This window comes from Egretta garzetta, unplaced genomic scaffold (genome assembly GCF_000687185.1).
Source record: "Egretta garzetta isolate BGI_Z169 unplaced genomic scaffold, ASM68718v1 scaffold42, whole genome shotgun sequence".
NCBI classification, from domain to species: Eukaryota; Metazoa; Chordata; class Aves; order Pelecaniformes; family Ardeidae; genus Egretta; species Egretta garzetta.
The window spans coordinates 898,827-916,616 of record NW_009258782.1 but is presented as its reverse complement, the minus strand read 5'-3'; the positions used below and the strand labels follow the sequence as shown (position 1 = coordinate 916,616).

The window sequence follows — 17,790 nt, the reverse complement described above, 5'->3', positions numbered from 1 at the left end:
CCACCTCTCGAAACCGTTTATAAAAAAGCGTCTTGATCTTGTAACAAAAGATCCAGGAGGTTTCAGGGAGACATTTAAAGCTTCATTCATAATTCTGGAAAATCTCACTGTCCCAGCTAGAGAACCCTGGTTAAAACCTAAGGAAAATTCATGACTGGGGCTGACAGCAACAGTAAAAATACCTGTTTACTTCCTCGCAGTGGTTCTCCTCTGGTGTAAGGGGCTAGATTGCTACCCTGAGCACCTTTAGTCCTCTGCCTGCCCATGGGGACAGCCCGGCTCTGCCTCTCAGCTCCGAGGTACCCAGAGAAGGGCAGCGTAGAGGACACCTTAGCAGAGCTTTCAGACTGAGTTGCCACCATTTCACATGTACTGCCAAATACTTAACCCCACTTCGCTCTCAGGTGTGGCATGACTGTCTTTTCTACAACTTGCTGACATTTTCTCAGTTAAATCTATTCTTAAGCCTTTCTGTATTTTTCCAGGTCTACAGAGAAAGCAATCATCCACAGGGAGTGGTTGGGAAAGCACAAAAGTATTAAATTCAAGATGACTATTTCCTTTGCCTCCCAACAGTTGGGAACCACCAATCTGTAGGCACCATTAGTCCATGGCCCAGCACCATCACGTACTGCCCTCTCCATCTTCTTACCTGCATATCCCCTTGCGTTACCCTCCTGTGGCATTTGGTTTGAATTTGGGCTGTAAAGTCAAGTTTCACAGAGTCTACCTGCAATCTCCCGGCATAAAAACTGGTGCTGGGAGAGGTGCAGTGCCCTGTTCCCATTCCCACTGCCGCTATTGCTTGTGATAACATCTAGCAGGCTCTGCCCAGGAGCCCCACATGGTGGGGTGATGCATGCAGAACGAACTGCAATCCTTGTCTTATGAAATAAAAAATCCAAGACAAAAGATGGATGCAGACAGACTGGGGAAGCATAAGGAAACAAAGAGACAGCCTTGGCTAACGTGGGAGGTGGTGCTCCTGGTAGACCAGCAGCTGCATCCTCCCCAGAGCTCCTGAGACAATCCAAGCCACTCCTTGCTTCCCGCCACTCCAGGGCACGTTCCTCTCCAAACCTTGCCAACGATGCCCAAACACATTTTCCTGCCCCCATCGGTTGGTTTGCCTATCTCAGTCTTTTTCATTTCCTCCTCTGCTGTTCTCTGCTAACCCTGCTCTTGTCCCTGCAGCCCAGCTACCTTTCATGGAGGCAGCTGGAAGGATGGCAAGCTGCTGCCACCATGCAGTACCAAAGCCACGTGGGCTGCTCGGTGGGACCTGACTGGGGCTCTGAGTGTTGCCTGCAGGCACCACGATCTCTCTGGAGCTGCTGATCACAGCTGCCGTGAACCAGACGCTCGAGTTCTTCCTCAAACTTGTATCTTGTTGTTGCTCAGGCAAGGGACTACCAGGAGCCCCTGCTTTGGAGCATGGAGCGAGCTCACCCTGAGGCCTGCTTACTGATCAAAGCCAACCTCCCTCTCACCAAATCCACTCCCAGATGAAAAGCATTCAGCTGACAGCACAGGAAGGCACAGGCTCAATGCAATGCCACCCTCTTTGTGAAAGCCACACTCTTCATTACAGGCCCTCTCTCATCGTCGTTTCCCTTTGCAGAAAGCAAACACCCCACTGTCCAGCTGTGTCAAGCCTCCCTGCCTTGGAGCACATTAGAGCCGCTGTCAGCATAACATTTGAAGCTGGCCTCTCGTGGCTGTGATTTATGCACATTTTTGTGATGAAATGCAGCTGGCAAGCGCGCTCTGCTTTCATTCTTGGGGCTATATTATACTTGGTTTATTTTACCTGCCAGTTGAAATGCAAACAATCTGTCTACATTCTATATATAACCACCCGTTGCCATCATGTATGTTTATGAAGCATGGGGATTTCATGGATTCAGCGTCAGAAGCTTTGGAGGGCACCGTGACTGTCTCAGCTGACTCGCTGCATGACCCAGATGGAAGAAACCCATCTGGTGGGTCCCGTGCACTGTGGCTGCACGGCGTGGGTCTGTTACTGGTGCTGTGCAGCTCTCCAGTCTCCACGCAACAGCTTATGCTGGGAAGCGTGTTGCCATCACCTGCTTAAGTAGTCTGTCGTCTTGGCAGAGAGCAGATGTGATTTATATGGCCAATCCCTCACCACAGAGAACAACTAATGGCGTAAGTGAGGGGAAGGAACTGAACCAGTGGTGGTGGTAAAACGTGCCTACAGTTCCACAGGGAATATCCTAATATTATTCCCTAGACTAATGAGCACATCTATAGGAACCAGATCAGAGTGCAAACTCCCCTGGCCATGACTAGCTCTGTTGTTCTCCTGACTCTCCCCTGACTGCTCAGTATGTCAGCGCTCAAATGAGTTATTACACGCGGTTTCTGCATTGGAGAGGTGCTGTTCCTGTCTGGGAGGAGGCAGAGAATGGATGGATCTCTAGTATGCTTTCCCTTATATAGTAAAAAAAAATATACCAAGAACGTACAATCCAACAGAAGGAAAACAGAGCAGTGGAATAAGTTAAATTACAGAAGAGAGTAAGAGAGAGAGAGAAGGCTCCATGAACACCACTCATGGCAGGCTCCCCACATGGAAGGACGTGCTTTACACCCTTTGACATGAAAGCTGCTAAAGTCCAGCAGACAGGGATCTAGCCCTGAGCCGGGACACCTGGCTTTTAAGTGCAAACAGTTCATGCTCTCTTGCTTCTGACCCTTGATTCCCTCCAACACGGGAATGACACCTTGCCAGGTGTAAACGCTCCACGTATGAGCTGCTGCTGGCTCTCATCAGAAGCCTTCCAGCCTGAACTGTGCAGAGGGGATCCCCAAACTGTTACCAGGTTTTTTAATGTCCCGACCGAGTGGCTGTCTGCAGAAATGGGGGCCTGATAAAGGTGGTCTGGAGGGTACTGAAACAGTGATATGATCTTGGGGCACAAAAGAGGATGGGAAACACACCTCTTCCCCAAGGTCTCCAGACAAAACCCTTCTCTTCCCTCCCAAGAGGCGGAGGGACAGAATTCAGATTATCACAAGGTGTTCGTTGAATGAGCCAAATTTCTGTCGCTCTGCTCGTGAGACACAGCACGTGTTCTTGACCGACACAGCTTCCCTACCAAACCAGCGCATGGGGAAAGCCGTCAACCCCACGCTTACTGCTGGGACCTCGGAGGGGGAGCAGGGAGGGATGGCTTGGTATGCAGCTAACAAAGCTCAAACACATTGAATAAAGGACTACTAAAGGCAGAATGAGTCTCACATCATTTATGCAATAAGCACAAACACACTGGGCTGAATGCTCACATCCTGGGCTGGGGGAATCTGTTTGCTTCAAGTCCAGCCACTGTGCGAATTCTTAAAATTGGATCATGCAAAAAGTTGGAAGAGTGAACAAGTTTTGCAAGCTGAAAGTGAGAATCTCAGATAGGATAATATTTTATTGACTCACAACTCAAAAGGAATTTAAGCAATTTGCTTCAAACACCGCTGAAAGCTTCTCCTCTGCTTTCTGAGTAAGTGCTGAACATTCCAGGCCAAACCAATTTTTCAAACCAAAATTGACAAATGCTAAAATAGAACATCACTAGAGAAGCTAGTTGCTACCTTAAATCACACAGAATTACTTTTACTCCAGAATAATAAAATGTGCTACTCAAACCCAATACTTCTCTTACACTGATAAGCAATGGACCAGTGGGTGCCCACCAAGGTCAGCTACAACCTACTCTGAAGACAGCTGCTCTGAACTAAACATGCCATGGATGAGGGATCAGAAAAGCAATTAAAAGCTCTTTGAACAGCAATAGCTTGGAACAAATACTAATTTGTACTTCTCTTCTGAGAAGTGAATATAAAATAGCATTTCTAGTGCCATTTGATGTAAATTGAGCCTTTCATGTGGAATCATTACAAGTATCAACAGCTACTTCCGCAAATTCCTCTGGGAAGCCAAGTGGGGGTCTCTCCTCACTACTTAAACCAGAGGTCCTCAGGGATGTATTCAGAGCTCACCCTTCTGCAGGAATAACACCAGCATCCCTCTTGGACAGAAGAACAGGACTCTGTCCTTCTACTGGACTATCAGGGAGCTGGGAATCGAGGCAGACCAAAGGAGAAGCAATTATTTCTTCAGAGCAGTGACGGAAGCCCACACAGGAGCTGAGTCTGGGACAAAAAGGTATCAGCTTGCAGTGGCAGAGAAGCACTTGGAAACACAGCTCCTGGGAACAGGACCTGCCTGTGCCAGGCATCTCTCCCTGCTGCCCCAACGGCATGGTGGAGGTCATGCTTTTGGAGTGCACTGTTCTTGCTTGGTCGCTGCAGTGCCATGGCACGTTCTGAGATACTCTGGAGAATTGTCTGCTGCAGTGAATGCATAACAAAACCATCCAATGTACTAAAATTGCCTGGAAGATTAATGCAAGGATTGCCGCCTTCTTTGTATTTGGCTTTCCTCATCTGTGGGAGTGCTTATTCGTGCTGGAGACAGACAAATAAATAAATAAAGCATAAGAGGAGGGGAAAAAAATAAAAAAAGGAACTCCAAACCAGCCAATTAACCTTTGAAATACAAGTTGTGCTGCTGCTAACTAACAGCATCCTGTAACCTCCTAATTACCAGCCATATACAACGCGGCAGTTGGAGACAGAGCTGGCTGTTAACCCTGCGGATGTGCTGTGCGGGAGGATCCGATTGCTGCTAATGACTGAAGTCCCAAAGAAACTCGCTTCCCATCATCAGCTGCCTCCTGCTACCCGGATCTCATGCCGCAAACCGGCTGTGCTGCTTTGAAATCTTCAGTCTGCCTCTGAGAAGAGCAGGACTGCTAAAGGACAGCTCTGTACAAAGCAATTCTAGCATCTCCTCATCTTTGCCATGAGTCAGCTTGCTGCTACAGCGGCCGTGCCCTTAGCCTCAGGACAGGATCCTTGCCTAAAAGGGTATTATGTGGGCTTCGTGCATGAAGTGGGGTGGTGCCAGCTACGTGAGCCAAGAGCAGCCAGAGTAACCGTGTGAGCAGACTGCTGTGAGCTTCAAATTCCCACAAAAGCACATATTGAAGCCTTGAGGGGATTTGGATATAGACAGGTCTCTCATTCACCTGGGGGTAGCATCCAGGACTACGGCAGTAGAGACACAGATCACCTTCCTGCCTTGTCAAAGGGTGCTACCAAGGTGCTGCCTTGCACGTACACACGTGCCCCCTTGCCCTGCGGCTATGATAAGGGCCAGCAGTAAAGCCCACCAGGCTTTGCCTCCAGCCTGGCACCTTGCAACCTCAATTTCCTCATCCAGAAGATATGGACAATAACGTTCGATTGCCTCAAGAGGGCTCCGTGAGACTTCTTCGCAGAGCACTGCTATGTCCTGGGATGAAAGGCGAGATAACACACCAAGGACTAGTACTGCTCTATCTTCCATGCCATATGTTGTTCAGTACCCTCCACCCCTCCCACACACACAGAGGACTGATGCCTTGGCTTTGAATAGCACTCCGAAATAAAAATGTATATGATGTGCCCATCTATTTGCAAACCCACTAACGACTATGAAGTCTGAGAAGCCAGAAAAGAAAAACAAGCAGCCATTAATAATTTTTTTATAAAAGGCATTGGGCATTTCCTTACAGACAGTGAGGTCTGGGGAGGGCTTCCCTGTGGCTGCTGTGCTGACTGCAGCCCAGTTTGATAAAACCTGTCGATGGCTGAAAACAAGTAGCAAGAGTCGAGACCAGGGAACCTGCGTAAGCTGTTCCACCCAGAGCAAATGTCTCCATGGCAGGTGATGTTCTGCAGGGCTTCAGGGCCCAGAAGTCCTCTGCCCATGCTGCTGTCAGCAGGCACAGAGCACAGGAGGCCTCCCCAACAGGAGCCCCTGAACCCTGCTCTCTGGGTAATACCGAACAGCCTGCGGGGAGCAAGGAAAGCAGAGGAGAGCCACAGAGTAGCTATCCTTGTAGGCAGCTCCTAAATCCTTATGACTTGGGGAATGACCTCCAGGTTTTCCCTTGGGAGGATGGGAAAGGAGATGATGGCAACACTCACACTCCAGGTTAACAGCCTGGGGAAGGCTCACACCTTCTTGCCTTGTAATACCTGCTCTGAGCAGAGGTGCAGAGTGACTGGGCAGCATCCGTCACTCAGTAACCAGAAAGCTGTGATTAAACTCTTTTTCCTGGCATACCCAAACCGAGCCATTCTCACCTCCCCTTCGTCCCAACACCATGCCGTGGGTTTGCGACCGCTTCGCTTAGGCATCTCCTCCTTATCTCCACACAAAGCCAGGCTCCCACCCTGAGTCTTGTAGCCATTTCTCACACAAGGAGGGCTGTGGGTTCTGAAATCACCCCACTTTGCTCGCAGAAGCCCCAGACTTTCATGCCAAAAAGTCTGGGAGCCTAGAGCCATTTTCTTTTGCTTTCGGACGGTGCCTCAGCCTCTGGCGATGCCCCGGAGGTCACTCTGTTGATAGGAGAGTGCTTGGGCGAGGTGTTGCGAAGCTGGGCTCTGACAGCTCCACGGCTCGTTATCCCTGCTGCGTAGCAGAGACACTTTGCAATCAGGCACGTGGAGGAACTTTTACAGGTTTCACTTCAAAATTCTTCCCTTTTTATTGGGCCCACGCTGGGCAGTGCCTGTGAGCAAAGCTGGCAGGAGTCTGATGCTCCGTAGCCAAAAGCTTCAGAATCTTTATTGCCGTTGGCTTTGAGATGGTTTAAAGCAAATCTTTTACAAGGTAAAATCCAACATAAACTTGCCGGCTAGGGTTTTCCTTTGTTAGCAGCAAGGTTGTAATTATCACAATTTACCTTTATACGAGTGATTGTGGACAAACTCCATGTGATCCCTGGGCTTTCTCACTGCAGCCTGCCTAAGGTTTTCCCCCAGCACCCATCACGGCAATATCCAAGGACTGACAAAGCTGTATCCGCCTGACAAAAGAGTATCCATGCAGAAATGCAGCTGCCGTGAGCAATGAATGGTCTATCCAAAGGCTACTTACAAGGTGTATTTCCTAATTTTAAAACTTGTTGTGGAACAACTAACCAGACAGAAAGCTGACAGCAACAGCTATTTCTTTGTTGGGTTTGGACACTCTCAGCTCTAAGTGTGAACTAATTTATTGTCGCACAGCTGAGGTTCATGTGTTTTAGCTGAGTACTTGCTTTTCTGAAAGAAAATATGTCTCAGATAGCACAGAATATGGGGGTTTAAAGCACACAAGTGGAGAGAAAATAAAGTAGCAGCACTCTGGAGGATTGTTTGCCATGGTCCCGAGCAGGACTTAATCCTGGGAAACAATGGAGAAAAAAATGCGGAGCCTCTTTGTCCTGCCTTTGGATGTACTAGGCTACTCTGTCTGCCTTTTCTCCTCACTCCTGAGCAGACAGACCAAGGCAGAGAGGAGGAATAGCTTTATAAATAAGCTTGACCTGGTCCTGATCCCGCACCGGAGATTTCGGGGAAGCACTGGATGAACCTCGGACTATCCACCTCACACAAGATAAGGATCACCTGGCCTCACTGGGATGCATTTTCTGCACCTGATACAGAGGCGGCACAAGGAATTCCAGAGCACATCTTGAGAAAACAGTTGAAAATAACCAGCTTTTCCGAGAAAGAAAAGCCCAGAAAAGCAGAGCTTTCCCCAGAGTGACCAACTGGAAATACTCGGATGACTCACCTCCCTCTCCCATTGCACAGCCCCTCAAGCTCCCATCGGCCAACAACAAGAACAAGCTGTCCTCAGCTGCCAGCACTGCTTTCTGCCATCACCATGTTCAGACTAATACCGGGAACAGCCCGATTTCTCTTTCCTCCCTCCAAAAACTTAAAAGGAAGACCTGCTTGCACCCTGTGAGATCAAATTAAAGGGTTTGGAGCCTTCAGGGAGAAACTTAACTTTTTTTCTGTGTTGTTTTTAGCATTGCCTGACAGTTTAAGTCTTTATTTAAAAGTCCAGGATCAAAGAAGAAACTTCTGCATGAGTTATTTGCACTACAAGGTCCACTGTGCACCACCACCATCAGACCAAAGGGGTATTTCCACCAGAACAATTCACGCTTATATGAATAATTCACAGCAAACAACTTAAGCAGTCAGGCTCTGAGCTGCTGCGTCCGAACACACATGTTTAAACTCTCCACACCTCAGCAGCGCTGCCAGCCACCTCCCAGGCTTTTCGCACACAGAAGGAAGCTCCTGCTCAACACACATCTGTAGGATCGGGCCCTCGGCCCCATTTGGTGTTTCCAACTTGCATGAAAACCGTTTGCTCTCCTCCGGCAGGGCTTTGACAGAGTTACCCCAAGCCACCATGCTGCAAGCACCTGAAACCACAACCCTCGGGGCTCTTCAGGCCAGTTTTCGCACTCACCTGCTCGTGGTACTCGATGCCCATGCTCAGCGTATTGATGAGGATGGCTATCATAATCCCCCGGTTGAAGTACTTGCTCTCCACGATCCTCTTCAGCTTGCTGCCGAAAGCCTTCCACAGGCGGGTGACCTTGTTCCTCTCCTTGGGTTTCTTCTTCTTCTTCCTCCTCCTGCCCCGCTGCTGCTGGAGCTGGTCCCTGTGGTCGCCATGCCGCAGGTCCTGGGTGAACTCGTAGACACCATTGCTGTCAGAGTCGCAGCTGTCGGACTCGCTGAAGGCGAACTCGGGGTCCTCCAGGAGGCTGGCGCAGAAGGGACAGTCCTGCAGCTCGCAGGTCAGCGTGCCGCCCGGCGGGCTGGGCAGCGGGCAGGCTGCGCTCAGCCCCGACAGCCGGCTGGGCGTCCGCCGCAGACCTGCAAGGGGAGATGCATGCCGTGAGCCACCTCACACCCTCAGCATGGCAGACCGCCCCGAATCCCCGCTCAGGCGGTGCTGGGCCTCTCCAGGGCAGAGCAGCTTCTGCTGCATCCTCAAATAAACGTAGCACCCTGATACAGCCTTCCAGCCATCCATTTTACAAGTGGCTCTCACTTTGCCTCATTTTCCCCTCAGTTTCCCTCTCCCCAAGCCCCGACACCCACCCTCTCCAGCCTCCACCATGGATGCGGGGGCCTCTCTCCACACAACGTGGCAGCCATTTTGTGTTCTGCTGCTGGGGGAAGGCTGACTGGCACACCTCTCACTTCCAATTATTTTTTATTATATCTGACCAGGCTAACATCATTAGCAGTGATCTGAGCACTATCAAGCTGCTACACCCAATTTAGATAACGCTTCCATTTAGCTAATAATGAGGAGGGAGAGGGTGAAATGGACCTAAGGTGGCTATAGACCATGGATCACAGCTCGGAGAGTCACGTAGTCCCTTCAGTCTCCTTCATCCCTCCTTCAACCTTTAATAAAGCTGAGGTGAATTTTTTGCTTGAGGCACAGGACTGAGCGTTCGGGGTGTTTTAAAATCAAACACATTACCACATGTTTTGTGGTGTGAGGAGAAACGCTGACTGCCCTCACAGAGCCAGGGTACGGAGATGAGATGGACAGGCGTAACAAGGATGCTTTGGGTGCAAAAGGAACCAGATTTTATTTCCTCTTACTTAGAAACTAAATTCCCAATTTCTTCATATTTAGGAAGCAGATATTAATGGCAGAAAAAAACCCAACAGGAATGCAATGCTGCGAGCATGGGATCCTTCCCACAAAATGCCATTTGAGCATCAATGAAGACTTTTGTTGAGGTTCAGGGAAATAAGGCAAGGGGACATTTTTCCCCTGTAACATGCCCCTGTCTGGGGGTTGGATGGGGACACTTGGACAGGTTTTGGGGAGACCAAGCAAAAGGCAATGGATGCTGCTGGCTCTGGGCCCAGGAGCTTGGAGCTCACCCAGCAGTAACGCTGCTGATTTCAGCTACTCCTGGCTGACACTCGAGGACGTCTTTAAAAAGAAGGCAGCACCAAACAAAATAAAGCACCCTGTTAGCTTGAGAACCGGGTTGTGACAAATCCAAATATATTTTACTTGCCTGAACATCAGTCAGGTATCACCGGCCTTCAAAACAGCCTGGCAGGAGAGGACTGTCCTCCTCCTGGTCACTGTGCCAAAGACACCAGGAGGATCAGAAATATTTGCCCCCTGACTCAACCCACAAGCAGCACCAGTGCAGCACTGCACGTTAGCACGGAGTTTCTGATCAGGATCCGTCATGAGGAGGAAAGACTACAGCACAGCCGCAGTAGCGCGGATAGCAGAGTTAGTGGGCTCGCCAGACGTCTTTTAATGCTATCAAAGTGTTAAAAATTACATGAAAAATACTGGCGCCGCAGATGTCTTCAAAATACCATAGTCTCCTTGGCTGCCTGCTAAAATAACCTCACAGCATTGCAGGGCACGAGAACACGGAGGAACAGGCTGTACTTTACGCTGTTCAATTCCACAACAAAAGAAGGGAAGAGAATACTCTCTCCCACAATTGCATCTTTCCCAGCAGACACCAACCTTGTTTCCAGTTGGGGCTGCGAGTGCCCTGGCTGCTAATGCCTCCCTTAATGCTCTCAGTTAGCACTTGTGTGCTCTCCTTGCACAAGCCTCGCAGCGAACAGACTCTGCTTGTTGACTTGAAAAAGTGGAGAGAGAATTAAGTGAAATAGCTCTTTGTCTGCCCAAAGAGACTGAGGCCAAGAGCATTGGGTGAGCTTCTGAGCCCACCTCACCTTCCCTGCAGAGCACAGGGTAAGGACTTAACACGGCTCCTTTGCTAAGTTTAGGATGGGATGGAGAAACATGAGCTGAGAGCTGGGCCTGGCAGAGCTACACCCTCAGGAGCTAGTTTATTTGGCACTTAAAGGTCTTCCTGAAGCCTGGAAGACACATCCATCATCCCTGCTGTACGAAGGTGGTTACGGTGCAGAAACAAATCCAACTCAGCCCTGTTGGTGTGGCAGGAGGGGCTGCGGCAGGAGTGGGAAGGAAGGAGGGCCTGGAAAGAGCCAGGGCCATGGAGGGGAAGAGCTGGGCACTGACACGTTGTGTGACAGAGTCTCCAGATGGACGCAGCTGACCTGCTTCCCTTCTCAGCCCCTGTGCTCCTCAGGGTGCCAGATAAGCTGCCGCTCAGCAGCCAAGAGCTGCGGCGTCCACCCCTTCCCCTAGATATGACCACACTTCTGAAAGAGACAAAACAGTTTCAGTAGATTTGTTTAAAGCATTTTGGCATCCTCTGGGCTGAAATGCCCCTGTAAAATGAGGCTACTATAATTACATTATTAATAGCAACTCCATCTAACCTCCAGCTTTCAAAGAACCACCACAGGCTACATGAAAAACTCTTGTCATTGAAGCGGCCCCTGGGATGTCACACTTAGGACTGAGATCTGGGTCTTTCTTCTGCTTAAGAAAGCTTCTCCTCAGCAGAACATCCCCTTGCAAGCACAAAGAACCAAACCTCTGACTTGAGCGCTCCCTTCCAAGCGACAGTTCTTTTGCTCATCCTTGTTTTCCCAGTTCCAGACTTCTGCAGAGCCTGGGCTTTTATCTCAAGGTAAATACACATTCTCATAATAACCTTCATTAACTTGCATAGTTAAAGATGAACCAGTGATTCATATAAAGCCCTTGCTTAACAACAGAAGAACGTTGCCACTAACCTTGCCCCCCTTCTGCCCTCCTGCTAAGCTCCCAAGCATACAGAAATGTCTGCCGAAGGCAATTTCTATAAACAATCCACTTTACCCTTTTGTATGGTCACTTAAAAAAAACACTAACAAAGACAAGCCACCCAACCTATTTGGCAAGCAACCTTTACTGTGACCCCCTCCGAGCTAGGCTTGGTATTTTTTTCCAGCACATACATCACTAGGATAAATATTTGTGTCCATGCACACGCAGATAAACAGTTTTGGAAAACACAGGCATTGAAAAAAAATCAGATGACTAGCTTGGCTTAAAGAGATTAAAAAATAGTAGCTAGAAGTTTTTGGCTTTTTACTGTTTGAGGGCTTAAGACTCTATTTTTCAGCCTTTAGCTCCAGCTACGAAGACTGGAAACATTTTGCAAAATAGAAACCCAAGTGTTGCATGCAATCACTACTCCAGCAGCAGGTGATTTATACGTGAGGGGAGATAAAACCACAGTAACCAGCAGTGCTGGTGTGCCTGGACTCTGTACAGATAGGGATGGGACAGAGGTACAAAAGAGGCCCCAAGATGTTCCTCATCCATTCAGATCGAATGGAGCTTCAAACCTGCAGTAACACTCTAGTCCTACATTTCTTCTGCACGTGGGGAAAGATGAGAGGGAAAGCCTGAGACCTGTAGCTCTGCTATACTCCTGCCTGCACGCTCACCCTCTGAGGACAAGCACAGAGCAAGACCCTGCAGTGGCCATGGGCCTTCCTCCAAACCTTTTGCTCCTTCTTGCCAAAAAGAAATTCAGAGGCTTAGGGGCCTGTCAGAGCAGAACTAGGGGTTTCTAGAAGTGTCTGTTTTGAGTTCTTTCAGCACCTCCCTGTTTTAAACTTCTTATGTTTCCTATACCTTATGCTTCTCCACCAGCTTCAGCTTCCACCTACTCTTCCCTTTCAAGGTAGCATGTCCCAGCAGCTGGGGCTTCTCTGCTGCAGGGCTGCAGCCAGCAGGTCCATCATTCACAAGAGATGTAATTCCAGGGGCTGCACAGATCTGTTCTTGGGTGGGAACAGAGGGAGAACCTCCAAAACATCACTAAGCATGAGAGGAGCTCAAAACCACATGCTCTGGAACCACGGGAAAGAGACCTCCAGCAGTGGCCTGAACTCACCGCCTGGACCATCCTCTATCTTCCTTTACCGAATGACTGCAAATACAAGGGTAGAAGGAACAAAGCTCTCTGGCCTTCAACCTGTCCTACTTCTGGCTTCAGCGCTCAGTTCAAATAGCATTCACAAACCAGCCTCCATGGCTGTAATTAACACCTTAACTCTTGAGCAATTTGCCCTTTGCCCAGTTCTCCTAAGCAAAAAAAAAATCAGCTTATTTGTCCTTACCATGCTCTCCTACCAGCTGCTGCAGCTTCCCATAAGAATCCGTGCCCAAATTCACAGGGCTATTGACCACGGCCACAGGTGAATTGCCATTCTTCTTTCCTTTGGGAACGGGCACAGAACTGGCTTTGCTAGTTGGAGAAGGCAGGATGGTAGGATAGTTCATGTTGCCATGGTTGGAGAGGCCAGCAGTCAGTTTAATGCTTGCAGGGGCATTGGAAGACTTACAGGTCACCTGTGGTCCTTCAACATGACAGTCTGCATGGTAAATGCTGTGCACAGACTCCGAATCTGGAGGAGGAGCAGGGGTCTGCAAGTTGGGTGATGGAGAAGGAAGCATCAATTGGCCTCCAGGTTTCATGACCTTGAGTTCCAGGTCACAGATCTCAGGGTTGGAGCGTGGCCCCCGAGGGCTTCCGTTGCTGATGTGATAGTGGTGGTGGTGGTGGTGATGGTGATGGTGGATGAGGTGGTGTATGGAGGTGATGCGCTTTTTGCCTCGGTGGCTTTGCCCATTTGTGGTGCTGTTTGGGTTAACTTTTTTCCGGCGCTTACTCTGCCAGTTATTGTACAGGCGTATTGTCCGCCGTTTCACCTTCCTGAAGATGTGGCAGATGTACTTGAGCAGCTCCTCGTAGCAGCTACCTGGCTCCGAGAAGCTGGCAATTGTGCTGTCATTGGAGAGGTAACGGGCCCGCTGCTCCTGCATCAGCTGGTTCTCCCGCTGCTTTGTTTCAGAAAACTGTGTTGCTATCACAACCAGGCACAAGTTAATCATGAAGAAGGAACCAACCTGGAGAAAACACAGGGAAAGGAATTAGCAGGGACTTCACAAAGCAATACATGCTCTTCCCTACCACATGCTGTCTGGACTTGACGTGTGGTTCTTAGAAATCCTGAGATTTCCAAACATGCCACATCTCAGGGTCTGCTCGCCAAATGTTATGTCAACATGTGCCTGAGCTGCTAAATTTGCTCCTAAGCCATGTTAAATTATTTTGGCAATGGCAAAGCAAGCTGTTAACAATAGCCTTCACCACTTTCCTCCTCTCAACAGTGATGACATTTGCTACTAACGTAGGGTGAATGAAACATAACGCAATCAGTTACCACCACAAAACAGATCACTAGGAAAAACCCAGCCAACCTGCAAGGAAAGATGGTCTGAAGTCCAATTTGTGCTGTACTGAGATTGCCTCTTCTCTTCCTCTCTCACTTCACACCCTGGCATAATGCGCCCTCATTTTGAGGAGGACAGTCAGGGTCCATGCATCTGTGACCTTGTACTCTTGTATCCCTGACACAGAGAAATGCATCTCCAGGAGATTTAGTGCTCCTAGAAAGGCCTGATTTATTGTCTGGCTGAGTTGATGTGTTCTTGGGTGATATCAGGCTTTCAAAATTAAGACCCAAGGACAAGAATGTGAAGTGACCTAAGGCGACATCCTACCCTCAGCTGTTGAGTCCACAAACTGGTTTTTCACCACTTGGGTTCATAAATCAGCCAAAGGAAAATGTCAGATATTCCCATCAGAGAATCAGTGCTCTTCGGCGTGAAAGGGACTGACGTCAAGAAAGTGCCACTGTCTATGTGGCCAAACCTCTGTGCTGTGCTCAGTAGGAAACGTATGGATTTAATCTGGACCATTGTCTGGTGAACCCTCAAGGGGAAGCCATTGGGAGATGGTTTGCAGTGCTATTCCCCAGTTTGTAATATCAGCTTGGATACTGTTTGAGAATCGTCAAGCGGCTTGGAGATTAGTCACCTTCTGGCTTTTCTGCAAGGATCCATATATAGAGAAGGGCTCAAAAGAGTGTAGCGTACATCTCTACTATGCATGGCCCATTGCTAAAGGCTCAAAAATCACTGGCTTCAGAATGCTATCCATTACTGGGAAACTCTCATGCTGCTCTGATCCACACCTTTCCCACTGGTGGTAGGAGCTGCAGTGGTTTGACTTCCCAAGGCCTTCAAACCCACACTGATGAGGATGGGGTTATATATAAAGAATATCCAGTCACAAAAACACTTTGAAGTGCCTCCGTCCCATGTCCCGCCTGACATCTATATGGTATTTTTCCCTCTGCTCTCCTCCTGACTTAAACGCTTAACCTTTCCACAGATGGAGAAGGTTGTGCCCACTGTAAAAAAAGAACTGTGCTAACATGGAATGGCAGCTTCTGGAGGCAAACTCCGGCACCTCCAGTGAGTAATACTTTGGTTTTAGGAACAACAGCACCATAAGATCTCAGAAAGGCGCACTGCTATTTATTACTGTTATTTAAAGGGCTCAGGTCAAGTTCAATAGTTTGAGGGCCCTTCACTGAAATGAGGTGTCCTCTGGCACATTGAGGAGGCTAAAGGAAGAAAAGCTAAAGCCTCTCCGTTTTTTGTTCTGATTAGCAATTGCTTGGCCAAGGCACAATAGTTAGGACACATCAAGGTGACAAGACCAAGACTGGGAGAGTAAGGGGGAGGGAAGACCATATGGCTCGACAAGCTGTGACTATGCATCACACCTGATGCTGAAAAGGACTGTTGTAGCCAGTAATCTGTCCCCACAGCACTAATCACAACCTGCATGACTACACTTTATGGCGGGAGGAAGGTCTCCCACTCTGAATCCTAGCCGGCTCTTCTCTGTGAAAAGCCCAGGGAACAACTTTACCCCACAAGGACAAGGAATTGGGAGCATCTCGCAGTTCATACTTACTATTATAAGCAATATAAAATATATAAAATTGTAAAAAGAATGTGCATCCATCACATAATACATGATGTCAACCCATCCTTCCAGGGTTATAACCTACAGGAAGACAGAGAAAGAAAGGGTAAGAACAAAAGTCAACCAAAAAGTTAGTAAACATCAATCTTCTGATAGTGCCTGGTACTCATCACTCCTCAGCATCTCTCAGGATCCATCCAGACATGCTGCACTTCTTTTCCCAGTTGGCTTAGGATACCAGCAATGTGTGACCAAAGGACTGGCCTGAGGTTTCTACAGGAATCTGGTACGATTAAAATGATAAAACATTACAATAAAACATCTGAAACACTGCTTCTGAGCCAGTGCAAAGAAATTCCGAGGAGGGATTATAAACAAAGAAAAAGCCTCTCTGGCTTTTACTTTAGGCTCCTGGTTTCGTAATGCTATCCATAACATTCCCAACTTTTTCAGTCAATTTTGTTTCTGTAAAACCAATTTCTTTGTGATTCCTACTGGCTCACAGTTACAACTACACCACCAATATCATAGTGGGAAAGCATCTGAATGGGAGAGAGTTATTTTAATTAAATGTAGAATTGATTTCATACTCGTTTTCTCAGTCTTCCTTCCACTAAAAAAGAAGCTGAGGATTTAATTAACACCACACAGGCTGTGTGCAGAGCAAAGCGAATTCTGCCATGTAATTTACACTTTTTTATTTAGATAAAACGTACCAAACTTCTAGTGCTGTCTCGCTACTAGTCCTAGAGCTGAAATTCCGGCACAATTCCTACCAAAATCAAAGCTCCTATCTGAATTCACTTGCGCTGACGTACCCTATTCGCTACACCTAATGTGAGCCTTGGTGGTCCTAACCCAGAATTGCCACCTGCCTCCAATTTCAGTGGCATCATCCCTGATTCAAACTATGTTTGCAGTGAAGGAACTGTGAATTAACTTGCCGTGAACAAGAAAAGGATCGAGCTGCATTGGCGTAGAGGACTTCCCATATGGCCTGTATGGAAATGCTGATCCATAAAGCACTTGCTGTTAAGGCAGTGAATAAAACAATGTTCTTGTCACACCTGGAGCATCAGGGCAAAACACTTGCAGGGAAGTCAGACATAAATATTGCCACTTTTCTCCTGGTTTTTTACTCAAGGAGCTGGACGAAGCTCCTAGATACGGATCTTTGGTATACGACCACATCTGCAAGGGGAGAGCACTGCTGTACAGGCAACCATCAGCACTCACAGCTTCCCCGAGATTGCCAGAGCACCTTGCATCAGCTCCCGGCTGCTGGAAGAGAAACACTGCCTACACTCGATTCCTCTCACCCTAAAGTCAAACGTGGTGATGCCTTACCAGCAAGTTTGCAAACCCACTTCCCACGTTGAAGCAGGCGTAACTGAACACCCGCCACGCAGCTGAGCGAGAAGCAGCCAGCGAATGCAGCTCCACGCTAAACCCAATAAACGTGATCTGCCAAGGAGCAGGTAAAAATTGTCTCTGCAGCTAGTTTACTCTGTCAGCGTTCCTAAAGACTTTGAGGTCTGGTGAGAGGCTGGCTGCATTTACACAAACTGCACCCACCTCTCCTGTTCCTCATTACACGCATTAGATACTCTTTCATATCACATCCTCGCTGCTGGTTAGTGATATACAGGTACTGGACAGGTATGTATAATGTGATATACAGGTATGCTTTGCTTCCAGCGGCCATGGATTTCACAAAACCAAAAAGAATGCTTTTGGTCAACATGAATGCCAGAGATCAATCCCTGGTAGAAATTTTTCACCAACAGACCCATTTTTGTGTGTGGATGCAAGTGCTGTTATTCACCCTGGAGTCTGAGAAGGGGTTAAGCTGTCTGGGCAGACACAGGCAGTCATCAGTCTGTTCAGCGGCGTGAAACGGACAAGCAATCAAACTCAAACTGCCCTTTTTTGCCTTTCCTTTAACACAGTTGAAACATTTATAGGGAGCAAAGTTCTTTTCGGTCGCATTCCTTGCCCACGCAGCCCATCATCTTTGCACTCGATGCCTGTGTACGTTCATGGGGAAACTGGAGGGATCAAGCTGGGAGGCGACACAAGGCTAAACCAAATCACTGCCGAC

General features: G+C 48.3%; 1 protein-coding gene across 1 annotated transcript in view; it reads right to left on the bottom strand.

The window, feature by feature from the left end:
• Positions 1-17,790, bottom strand: part of LOC104135730 (voltage-dependent T-type calcium channel subunit alpha-1H) — a 126,499-nt gene that overhangs the window by 73,928 nt on the left and 34,781 nt on the right. Inside the window, 3 exon segments of the mRNA XM_035889125.1 lie at positions 8,384-8,796; positions 12,967-13,756; positions 15,678-15,770. Coding sequence (XP_035745018.1) covers positions 8,384-8,796; positions 12,967-13,756; positions 15,678-15,770 — 1,296 coding nt within the window.